The 12,497-nt window shown below is 41.4% G+C and overlaps 1 protein-coding gene across 2 annotated transcripts in view; it reads right to left on the bottom strand.

Annotated features, from left to right (window-relative positions):
* TANGO6 (transport and golgi organization 6 homolog) overlaps positions 1-12,497 on the bottom strand; it is a 180,541-nt gene that overhangs the window by 32,960 nt on the left and 135,084 nt on the right. For both annotated transcript variants that reach the window (XM_069550149.1, XM_069550150.1), the window contains exons 16-17: positions 9,024-9,175; positions 49-162 (exon numbers count right to left, since the gene is read on the bottom strand). In XM_069550149.1, the coding sequence (XP_069406250.1) occupies positions 49-162; positions 9,024-9,175 (266 nt within the window). The remainder of the gene's footprint in view (positions 1-48; positions 163-9,023; positions 9,176-12,497) is intronic.

Raw genomic sequence — 12,497 nt, 5'->3', positions numbered from 1 at the left:
AAAGAACAAAGAGGGAGGGAATTTGCAAATGGTAAGAGATTGACTTACTTCAGTGGCCTTCTGGCTGAGTCCCCGAAGCAGCAGCACAATCACGTGGATGGCAGCTCTCCGCACTTGAACTTCATGGTCTGTTTTCGCCACAGCAATCAGACAAGCTGTTACCTAGGAGGGTGAGGGAAGATGAAGTCAATAAAAATCAGAGTTGCACAATTACCTAAAGCCTTTCAACTGTGTTCCACTTTCTACACATTCATTGCAAACAACCTGGGTTAGCCAGGGATGGACTGCTTCCTCATTCTCCATGAAGAGGGAGAGATCTAGTGGTGGAGACCTTGATTTAGTCTGGCTTTTCTAGAAAGGGGCAAAATCTGGTTTGGAATTCAAGAGGGAGATTAGGGAGTGGGAAGGAAATATACGTGCATATAATAAAGGCATGGTCAGAGGTAAATATCCCTTCCAAAGTGGGAGGAACTGTTACCTACTCCACTTTGGGGATATCAAGTCGAAGAAAGAAAGACTGGTCTGAAACACAGCGGTGTATAGGGACTTGAGGCCCTTGAAGATTGAGCCAAGCAGGCTTTCGAGTTCAAGGCCTGGCATGAGGATCAATGTGCCAACTGATGAAATTTTCAGTCCAGGGATAGAGAAATACATAAATATTCAAACTGATATTCTAGAAGGTCCAGATACCCCATCCTACAAGTCCAGTGTACGGCCCATGGGAGTCACCAGGGGTCAGTTTCTGAGACTCCCTGTCTGGGTATCTTCACTTGTGGAATGGGTCTTTAGTGTTCATTTACTTTAAAAGACAGTTCTATAACAGAAAAGACTTGGGAATTATTTGCAAAACATGGTACAAAATATATAGTAATAATTATATGTCATAAAATGCAAAATTTCTATACCTTGTACCAGCTATCCTGCTCCCACCCAGCTCCTGGTAGGCACAACAAAAATATTCTAAAACCTCCATAAAAAGATACCACTAGAAACAGCAGCAATGATCCTTTATGAGGTATTTGTTCAAGACCAAGAAAGAAAAAACAAACACTGTGAAGTGTAACCAATGACAGCAAAAATCTGAAGGTAAGTCTAAATTATTCACTTGGTTTCTTACATACTTTGTTATGTGATTTACTGTGTGAGTGTATATCTTGGCCAACTGGAAGGATTGCTAACCATGATAAGAAAATAGCCAGATTGTGTGCTTGGGAACATGTATAAATACATATTACATTTAAAGAATGGTTTTTTAAAAAGGTTTAAAAAAAGCACGTAGGCACAAATGAGGAATAGCTTGTGCAGAAATTTTAACTATGCAGGTTGTATTTTTCACAGCTTTCAAACAGTTGGGCATAGTTCAAAGTGTCTAATTAATCAGCGATGGCAAAGGGATTAGAAGAAGTAGCTTGTTCTTAAATATAATTGCATCTGTGATGCACTGGCATTTAATCAAGTTGTACATCTATTAGACAAGCCTGACGCTTACAAGTGAAGGGAAATCCCAGAAAAACTCAACTCTTTGGGGACTGTTTCTCAGTAAGACTCAGCACGCTGCTTCTGCTTTTGACCTGGGACCCCAACCCAATGCCATCAGTGGCTTCCATGCCTCTGGCATTAACGGTAGAAGCAATTCAGTCCTCAGAGGAGTCCCTTGGGTGACCTCCAAAAAGGCGATAGTATAATAGGTACCTCCACTTGCAGGCTTAGTATTTACGAGGTAAGAGCTGAAATCAGAGAACAAGTTGGAGCTAGGTCCGAGGCCTTCCTGACACATAAAAGTTTAGCTTATTCAGTCTGATAACTGAAGTATGAAAGCCAGCCCAGGCCCATGTAATACACAGACTCTCCAAAGCCTTTTGCCTGCTTACTTCAAGGTTTAGTTTTGGCCCACATTTCTACATTTGGTGGACAAAAGCCTCCTGGCCTGGAACCCTGCCTGATCCAATGCTTCTGCCTCAAGGCTCAATGTAGAATCAGCTCTGAATGTCAGGCATTTATTCCACAGTCAGGACAGGCAAAAGCATCTTGACTGGAAAAGGGCTTCTGCTGTAAGGCCAGCATTGAATCTCTGTGCCACCTTAAAGGTGCAACTAGGAGGAGCCGGTTATTCCACACCTTGCTGAGATCAGCTGTAATGGCCTCCTGCTCTTGGTGACTTATGACCAGACTGTACCAAGCCCATCTGCATCAGCCACTCAGGACAGCCAGGCAAAGGTCTGTGACCAGAAGTATTTCTGGACCTTCCTCAATACCTTCATCACAGTACCAAATCCCATGACATGTATACAGCGTTCGGTTGTGCAAAATGTTTTTTAAAGCATCAGAATTTTAATACGGTCTTGCACATACCATCAAAAGATACAAACAGCTTCTTCTGTTCAGGTCAAGCTCCCATAACCAACTCAGAATGCTGTCCTTTGGCGGCCCAGTGGGGCAGACTCCTCCTCAAACACTACAAGCAGGGAAGATGCCTGGCTGCTCTCTTCCATCTGGCCAGTCTGAACAAGTCACTCTCAAGGCTGGTCACTCTCGCCTCCAGCCCCAAGGACATACTCAACACTGCCTTCCACCACTCTAAAAGCTTTGGAGAACAGATAGATGATGTAAGGTCTTTACTAATATATGAATGAGGATCGTATTTATCTTCTAAGTCTTCCCAAAGGGCAGAAACCCATTCCATGGTATCTTCATGTCACCTGCCCTAAGGGTCAATGCACCTATTCTAATAAACCAAACTATGGAAGGCTTTTTTTTTTAATTGGCTAAACTATGTAAATCATCTCCACTTCTGAAAGCCATGCAGAGAGAAAAACGACGATTGCTTTGGAAATGCTAAAGGTCAGTTTAACCAATTTGACACTTGATAGGAGCCAACAGAAATATGGAAAAATATCACTCCCCAAATAGCTGGCACACACCAAGCATAACCAGAACTATATAAATAAAGATAAAACAAGTGGCAAGAGGGTCAAAAATAAACTTTGGAAAATTTCAGAAGAGAGGTAGCAGGGTTCAGGTATCAAGAAAGCATGATTCAATTTTCCAACAGCACCTTTCTCCCCTTTCCCAAAACTTCCTCTGTTAAAATCAAGTCAGTCTGCTAACTTGTTCAATACTAAATCATTTGTCTTTCTGTCAACTAAGAAACTTTAAGGTGGGACAAATTGAGACAGTAGCACTGACATATATATACTGTCATATGTAAAATAGCTAACAGGAAGCTACTGTATAGTACAGGGATCTCAACCTGGTGCTCTGTGATAACCAAGAGGGATGGATGGGATGGAGGTGAACGTGGGAGGGAGGCTCAAGAGGGAAGAGACAGATGTGTACATATAGCTGATTCACGTTGTTGTATGGCAGAAGTCAACACAACATTGTAAAGCAATTATTCTCTAATTAAAAATAAATAAAAATACTCTTGCAATTGAAAAAAAAAGAAACTTTAACAACCAGGCAAGATGCCTCTAATTCCCATGTGTTCTGCATGCTCACTTAACCTGATGAGAAACAGAACCGTGGGGGCTCTGTTCACTTCCCCAAGGTTTCCCAGGACATCTACACGAGCCCTCATCTCAGCGCACAAGCTGTTATCGAGGAAACAGCACTGACGGTGACAAATCTGGTCATCAAATCTAATCATTCAGTGGAATCAGAGGTGACAGCTCTGCATCAGCCTTCAAAGCCAGGGTTTGTGGAATTCTGGGCACCACCTTACAAGTGGCTTGCTCCTGCACTTGTCACCTGGGGCATGTCTTATCTGCTGTTCTGAGAATGGGCCTCTCACTGCAGTTCGCTTAAATCATATTTACTTTTCATGGAGAATGATAAAGATGAAAGAGACTATCAAGATTTGGTTTCAAGCAACACAGTTCTTGACAAGAACAAAGAGAAATTGGGGGAAAATAATAATGGTTTCCAGACAGGTTAAATCTTGACATCAACAGAGAGGAAAAACCTGAATTCCCAGTAGAGGCTGTGAAAGGGCTGGTACTTTCATATCCTTTTATGTTCCTTCTCTACCTGTAAGCAGTGTCACGGCACAGACAGTACCCAAGTCTGGACTACCCAATAGGGTGGACAGCTTTGTTCAGAAGCCTGAGAGCCATATCTCTGATTCCTGGATCAGATCATGTTAGAAGCGCCTATGGAGGCTGGTTTGTTCAATTTTATATCAAAACAGGTTACCCCTCCCCTTTCCTCTGCCTGCCTCATGCTTGATCATGTGACTTCCTTGCTGCCCCAACAGGCTTACATGAGGGTCACAGCTCTGCGTTCCCTCAGGACCTTGGGCTTGTCATGGGATATCACTCTATTCCACTGTCTATTTATTCCTGTCTGCCACAGTTTACTGAGATTTCCTTGGGGGAAGAGATTGGGTCCTTTGTGTCCTTTCATATACCTGACACATGACAAACACCAATGAAGAAGAATTCCTTCAGTTCACAGCCAAAGACACATTTCCCCAGAGTTAAAGCTCCTTCTCCACTAGTACATGCTGAGGTCAAGCATTTCTGAGACTACAAAAGACTTCAAGAGCTTTCATGAGACAGTGAAAAAACTGTTGTAGAAGACGACACAATACGCTTTTAAAATAAATTAGATAGGACTTCCCTGGTGGTCCAATGGATAAAAATCTGTCTGCCAACGAAGGAGAGGCTGGCTCAATCACTGGCTGGGAAGATCTGACATGCCACAAGGCAACTGAAGCCTGTGTGCCAGAGCCACACTCTAGAGCCTCTGGCTACAACAAGAGAAGTTGTAGCCAGTTGAAGTCACTGCAGTGAGAAGCCTGTGCACTGCAACGGAGAGCAGCCCCTGCTTACCGCAACTAGAGAAAGTCCATATGCAGCAATGAAGACTTTGCACAGCCAAAAATAAATAAATAATTTTTTAAAAATAAGTTAGCTAATTTCATTCCTCTGCTCTGGTTAGCCATCTCACTCACAGTAACAGTCAAAGCCCATAAGGCCCTCTCCCCATGTATCTGCCAGGTTCTGCTCCTGCTCCTTCCTGTGTGCTTCAGTCACTCATCACTGAAGCTTTCCCTATTCATCCTGGTTCACAGATTCACCTGCAATACCAAACTCCCTCCATGCCCTTGCCTGCTTAGACCCATCTCCTTAGCACGTACTCCATCTGACACAGTACATATTTGCTTGTTCACTTGCTTGTTTGTCACCCAACTGTCCTCTTTAGAATGTCAGCTTCATGAGGACAGAAACTCTGTTCTGTTCAGAGCTGGATCCCAAGCATGTGGCTTGGCTCCAGTCGCATAACTGGCACAGAGTAAGTGCTCAGGAAGTATTTTTCAAATGAAAAACAAATGAATGAACAACTACAAAAAAACCCCAGGCCAAATCTCCCACTTATTTGATGTGAACGGATAAGAGTAGCCTGACTACAGGAGGACTCAGTGGCTGAAATACTAAGACTGTCAGGTATCCAATCATGTTCAAACTTGCAGTCCACCAAGGCAGCTGGTTTGGCACTGATGACACAGCAAGCGTGGGGTACTACATAAGAAGGAGCATCTACAAAGAAGAGACTGGAATTATGTGGGATGGAAACACCTGGTTTTTCAAATCAGAGGGAATACATTGTCTTCAGAAGTTTCATTGCCAAAAGCAAGTGCTGTTAAAACAAAACTGCATGACCCTTCCTGTCAGGAGCTTTTCTCATATGGCAACTCTCCTTCTTTTTCAAGGGCACAAAAGCAATCTTATAAACAAAATGAAAACATTCACTGAGAGACAATACAGAGGAGTCGTTAAGAGCACAGGTTCAGGAACCAACTGCCTGCATTCAAATCCCAGCCTGGCATGACCTTGGCAACGAATTTAATCTCTCTTATTTATTTACTTAGGCTGTGTTGGGTCTTAGCTGCAGTGCATGGGCTCTCCGTTGTGGCACGCTGGCTCAGCTGCCCCGCAGCACATGGGGTCTTAGTTCTCCGATCAGGGATTGAAACTGCATCCCCTGCATTGAAAGGTGGATTCTTAACCACTGGACCATCAGGGAAGTCCCTAACATACTATATATCTTAACAAGTATATCATTTATTGTCTGTCTCTTCTCACTAGAACATCCCATCCAAGATGATGGGAGTCAATGTCTATTTCGAAGAATGATACATATCCATAATGCTGTTAGCATATATGCTGTTTGGCTCTCAACAGCAACTGTTGAATGAATCATTGTATACTGTATCTAGGCATATACATTATCCCTAGATCCTTGTAACAATCCTGCATTATAGATATTTTAATCCAATTTTCTAGGTCAGGAAACCAAGCTCAGAATCTGTCATCTGACCAAGTGAACACACAGGTAAGTGGGTGGTAGGGTGGGGCCTCATTTATTCCCATCCCCAAGTATGCTTGGAAATTTGGTTCTCTTCCAACAGGTCAGGTGGGTCTCCAGAAAGATGACACCTCTTTTTTTTTTTTTGACACTTCTTAAATGTTGCAAAACATGCTTTGGCACAATCTTTCTAATTAACCAAACCAAGAAATTTCTCTATCACTTTCAACAGGAAATCGTATGCCATCAGCAAATAACAGTTTCCTTTAGAGAAGAAAGGAAAGATGAAGGGTCTCAGTTTCTGGGTTCAGAGAAGATCATGATGTCAAGCATAGTTTGAGTTAATTGGTTTTAGAAAATGCATGGGATATGGTCAAATCTAAACTGATTCACTTGGAGATCTGGATGAAATTTTTATTCAGGTCATATATTGCATTGTTAGTCATTCAGTCGTGTCTGACTCTTTGCAACTCCATGGACTGTAGCCCACCAGGCTCCTGCGGGCTCCTCTGTCCATGGGATTCTCCAGGCAAGAATGGGAATACTCTATTCCCCATGGAGTGGGTTGCCATGCCCTGTTCCAGAGGATCTTCCCCACCCAGTGATCAAACCTGGTTCTCCTGCTTTGCAGGCAGATTCTTTACTGTGTGAGCTACAGGGAAGTACCTATTCAGCTCATGGCTATGTTCAACAAAACTGGGGGATGCTCCCTCAACTCTGAATATACTAAAAACCATTGAATTGTACTCTTTAAGTAGGTGAACTGTGTGCAGTATGTGAACTCTATCTCTGTTATTAGGAATAATAGTATTTGGGTTTGGTTCAGATCATGGTCCAGGAGTTTCTTTTCAGTTCATGGTTTATGGTTCAGTTTGGGTTGAGTCACATGATCAGATCAAATAAACGGAGGGGAAAAAAAAGGGAGCCATTTCAATACTGGACCCAGAATATTTATAACAGACTGAAATCTTTAGCTGATATAACAAAACAGACCTGCAAAGTCCTTACAAGTTAATAGACTAAACAGTAAGAGAGTGCAAAGTGCCATCTAAAAAAAGTAAAAATCAAATGCCCAATGGTTCACGTGTATTAGCACACTGAAAGATTTTAAGTTGGTAAAAACCATTGTTTTTAAGTTATTAAAAACAAAGGGGCTTCCCTGGTGATTCAGTAATTAAGAATCCACCTGGCAATGCAGGGGTTCGATCCCTGGTCTGGGAAGATCCCATATCCTGTGTGGCAACTAAGCCTGTGAGCCACAACTACTGAAACCTGTGCACCTAGAGGCCATGCTCCACAAATGAAGCCGCTGCAACAAGAAGCCCGCACACTGCCACTGGAGAGTAGCCCCTGCTCGGCACAACTGGAGAAGAGTCCACACGTAGCAACAAAGACCCAGCAGGGCCAAAAAATAAACATAAATAATTAGATTAAAAAAACAAGCAAACAAATACAGCAAGTTGGGCATAAGGCTATGCCTCTTAAGTTAGTTAAAGGAAACAACTGATGTATAACTTCCTAAAAATCCTAAGCTGGAATTTAACAATAAGAGGAGCCTTTACAATCAATTCAACAAAGCATATAAGCTGAGGAATCAGGAAATACCATAAATTCAACTGTATGTAAACATCCATGAGTGTGTTTTGCCACCTGTTGATAAGACATAACCAGACACTGAAGAAAATTCCTTCTCAGTAGGTACTTCTTAAGATTTGATGTTCAACATGGTCAGTCCTAGGACACTGAGTAATGTGAAAGAAGCCAGTACTACAAATTTTCTAAGTTTTTGTTCTTGTAAAGTTATGTGCTCCGTATAAAAAATCTAGTCTTTCATAAATAAAAAGGTAATATAAACTGTATTCTATTTACATATTTATAATTTATAAGCCATCTTCTTCCATAAAAGATTTAAGATGATGAAGCCTATTAGTAGTAAAAAGACTCTTGGTCACATATTAACTAGTCTTCTTTTTGCCCATCATCCTCAAATAGCAGAATGTCTAATACATAGTAGGTGTTCAAGATACATGTTAATATACTGATGACTAAGTAAACACAAAGGCAAAGATAAAATTTAAGAGGCTAAAGAAAGATATTCATAGAAGACAACAATGTGATGTACCTTTCACTAAATCTGAAACTCTAACACCAGTCTTTTAAACTCTAAACACCGGGGAAGTGAGCAGTCAGTGCTGATGATATCTGTATGGCTATTATATTTTGCTGTTCATTTATCCTTTACCTACTATGTACTAGGCAGTGGGTATAAAGTGGTGAACAAAACATGGAACTTAATTAGTCTCTTCTAGTAAGACCCTGTCTCCCCGAACACAGGATATCTCCGACCAGGGGGGCCAATTAGAATATGTATTTGCCTGAGATGTTTCTGTGAACAGAGATGACACTCATAGATGGCCCAGAGATCTAGGGAAAAGTTTTGTTTGTCCTTCCTCAAAGTTTCTTCTGTTTCCTTGGAATCTTTACAGTATATTCCCTTTTATGGCTTAAAGAAGGTTAAGATGACTTCCTGTCACTTGCAATTAAACAATTCTTACTAATACAACTTTCAACATACATAGGAGACTATCAAGCCTGAGGGAGGTTAAACGACTTTCTGGATCTAGAAAAAAAACACAGGTCTCCTAACTCCCAGGGCCAAGCTACATTATAGGTCCAAGTAAAAACAAGCCATAGAGAAAGGAATCAATCTGCAATACCTCATGAACCACGGAGCCCAGCATGAAGTGCAGCCTCTGGCACAGCTCTCCAAGGTTGGACAGGCTGCTGGCTCTGTGAGCACTATCCGGATCTCTTGCTCCTCTGAGGAAGGTGTGGATTAAAGGTTCTCGGTACTTTGAGACCATGTCCCCTGTAGTAAAAGGGAAGATATCACAGTCTTTTAAAACAAACTTTCAACTTCTTAAAGAAGGAATCATATATCACCATTGAACAGTGCATGGTGTTTTATCCTTTTCAAATTACTTATATAACCATTAAAAAATCATATCTGGAAGAATAATGTTAGGGAAAACATGTATGATGAATTATTTTGTGAAAAAGCAATATATATATATATATGAAAGAAAAATGTATATATCATAAGTATACAGCTTAGTAAACTTTCACAAATTCAGTACAACTCTCACAGTTACACATATAGCAAGTTTGGTCCTAGGCTAGACCTCAGTCATCAGCCTAGCACTTTTCCTACACTATCACCCTACCTACTCAAGCAAAGTGAGTGAAAGACAATCAAGGCATTTTGGATCCTTGTCAAGGAAAGCTCAATGATTTATTTATTGAGAGACCTACTATGTGCTAAGCACAGTTGCTAATACCTGGGATACACCTGTGAACAAAAGAAACAAAGAGCCTTGCCCTCTTGGAGTTTCCATTGCAATAAACTATACAGTAGGTTAGAAGATAATAAATGCCATGAGGGGCAGCAGGAGAAAAGCAGAGTAAATATATCAGAAGGAATGAGGATGGTGGCAGATTTGTTTTTATTTTATTATTACTATTTTTTGGTACACAGGATCTTAGTTCCCCAAGCAAGGATTGAACCTCTGCCTCCTGTGGTGGAAGCACAAAGTCTTAACCACTGGACCACCAGGGAAGTCCCAGACTTCTTCGTTGAGATGGTTGAGACATTTAGTCAAAGGCTAGAAGGTGAGGCTGTCCCCATTTGCATATGGTGGGAAGGAGCACATCAGAAAGAGGGAACAACCAGTGTAAAAACCCTGTGGAGGATCATCAAGAAGGCCCAAGATGGGACTTCCCTGGAAATCCTGGCTAAGACTGTGTGCTCCTAATGCAAGGGGCCTGGTCAGGAAACTAGATTTTGCATGCTGCAAGCAGCCAAATAAATAAATTAAATAATTTTTTTTTAAAAAAGAGAAAGACCAAGAGGAGGCTAGAGGGGAGATGGCAAGGGCGGGTGGTGGTGCAGATCTTGCAAGGCTTTATACACCTCTGTAAGCACTTGGACTTTTTCAGAGTAAAATGAGAGGCCTTTGGAGGATTTTAAGCAAAAAAGTACAAAAAGATCACTCACCCTAGTGTATGTGAGTGTGTATGTCTTGTGGAAACTGGGTACAAATCAGGAAGCTGCTTGACAGTGAATGGTAACTTGAGTAGAGGGGGTGAGAAAGATTCTGCATATTTTCTAAAGATTGTACCAACATGACTTTCAGGTGACTCCAATGGTGACTCCTGGGATTTTTGCTTTTGCATGGTAGGATGAAGTTACTACCAACTACGATGGGAAAGGCTCCAAGGAAATCAAGTTTGGGGCAGAAGGAAAAGTTAGAATTCAGTTTTCATATGTTGAGCAAGTAGAAGATATACAGTGTTCAGAAAAGAGAAGTCTGGATTGAAGATACGCATTTTTGAGCCAAGGGAATGTAGATGATACTTAAAATCTTGAAACTAGATATATAATCAAGGAAGTGAGTTTAGGTAAGGAAGGCAAGTAGACCAAGGACCAAATCTGTATGCTTCTTTCAACCTTAAGTCTGGGATGAGTCTGGGAAGGGAAGAACCAACAAAGGAGACTGAAAAGAAATAACCAGCCACGTGGGAAGAAAATTAGCATGGTATCCTAGAAATTAAGAGAATAAAGTCTATCAGAGAGGAAAGAATGGTCTGCATTAAATGCTGCTAAGTAAGGTAAAAGAAGACTAAAAACTGACGATGAGATTGAGCAACAATGAGGTCACTGTTGACCTTGACAAGAACAGTTCTGATGGGCTGGTAGGGGTGAGCACACAACAGAAGTGGGTTTAACATAGAAAAAGAAAAAGTAGATCATTTAAGTTTTTCTGCAAAACAGATCAAAGAAATGGGGTGATAGCTGGTCAAGGAAGTAGGGTCAAGAAAAGCTTGGGGGGACTTCCCTGGCGGTCCAGTGGTTGACACTCTGCAGTTCTAATGCAGGAGGTGAGAGTTCAATCCCTACTCAGGGAACTAAGATCCCACAGGCCATGCAGCCAAAACAAAGGAAGAAAAAACTGTGTTTCATTTTTAAAGAGAGGAGAAATAGAATGCTAAAGCACTCTGAATTGACTTTAAAAACAAAACAGAAACAACTTCCTCCTCCATGGACATGCTGAGAACTAAAGCTGTTTTGGCTTGATCTTGGCTCTGAGGCCCTAGTTCCAGAACCCAAGTGTAACATTTCACTTCCAGCCTACTTGTAGCCGTAAGGTTATATGACATCTAAACAGTGACAATGGTTTCTGAAACATATGTTTAAAGTCACCAAAATGGTAATTACACAGAAAAATCAACAACCTACTCTATCAGGCCCAGCTCTGTGCTGTCCTATGCTTAGTTGCTCAGTCATGTCCGACTCTTTGCGACCTCATGAACTGTAGCCCACCAAGCTCCTCTGTCCATGGAATTCTCCAGGCAGCAACACTAGACTGGGTAGCCATTCCCTTCTCCAGGGGATCTTCCCAATCCAAGGATTGAACCCAGGTTTCCCGCATCGTGGGCAGATTTTTCACCGTCTATCTGAGCCACCAGGGAAGCCCAAAGAGTAAGGTGGACTCTTTACCATCTGAGCCATCAGGGAAGCTCTAGGCCCAGCTCAAATGCCTCAAATTCTACTTCCTTTGTGAAAACCTTCCTTAATATTCTCTTAGCCTTAATTAGTCCTCCTTGGAAGCCCCACAATACTTTGGTTTAAATCACATTTGTTACTAACACCTTGATTCCTAGATGTTTTCAGCCTATATCTATTTCTCACATTAGACTGTAAATTCCTTGAGGGAGAACTTTGACTGCTTCATCTCTGTTGTTATCAGTTCTTAGTAATCTTTGCATATCCTAGATACTCAACAAATGCCAATGTTGACTTGAATTCACTCATTTCTTCAACTAAATATAATTATGTGCTAGTATTATGCTCATATTTGAGGGACACAAAAATTGATAAAACATAATCTTTACCCTTTAAAAAGCCCAAAGTTTAGGGGGTGGGTATAAACAGACAAGTACCAACAATTATAGTCCTGTGTGGTTAATGCCGTCATAGAGTCAAGCAGAGGTTGCTTAGTATAATTTCACTAATTTTAGTCACTTGGAAGGGGGAAGAAGAGAAAGTTTATTTTTTGCTTTCCCTCAAAGTCAGGAACACAATGTACTTTCCTTACAATGTAAGAAAAAGATGAGGGGTAATTTCTCTAAAA

The sequence above is a fragment of the Ovis canadensis genome, chromosome 14 (assembly GCF_042477335.2).
Source record: "Ovis canadensis isolate MfBH-ARS-UI-01 breed Bighorn chromosome 14, ARS-UI_OviCan_v2, whole genome shotgun sequence".
Taxonomy (NCBI): domain Eukaryota; kingdom Metazoa; phylum Chordata; class Mammalia; order Artiodactyla; family Bovidae; genus Ovis; species Ovis canadensis.
Note: the sequence above shows the minus strand (reverse complement) of the source record. Positions and strands in the feature narration are given on the sequence as shown.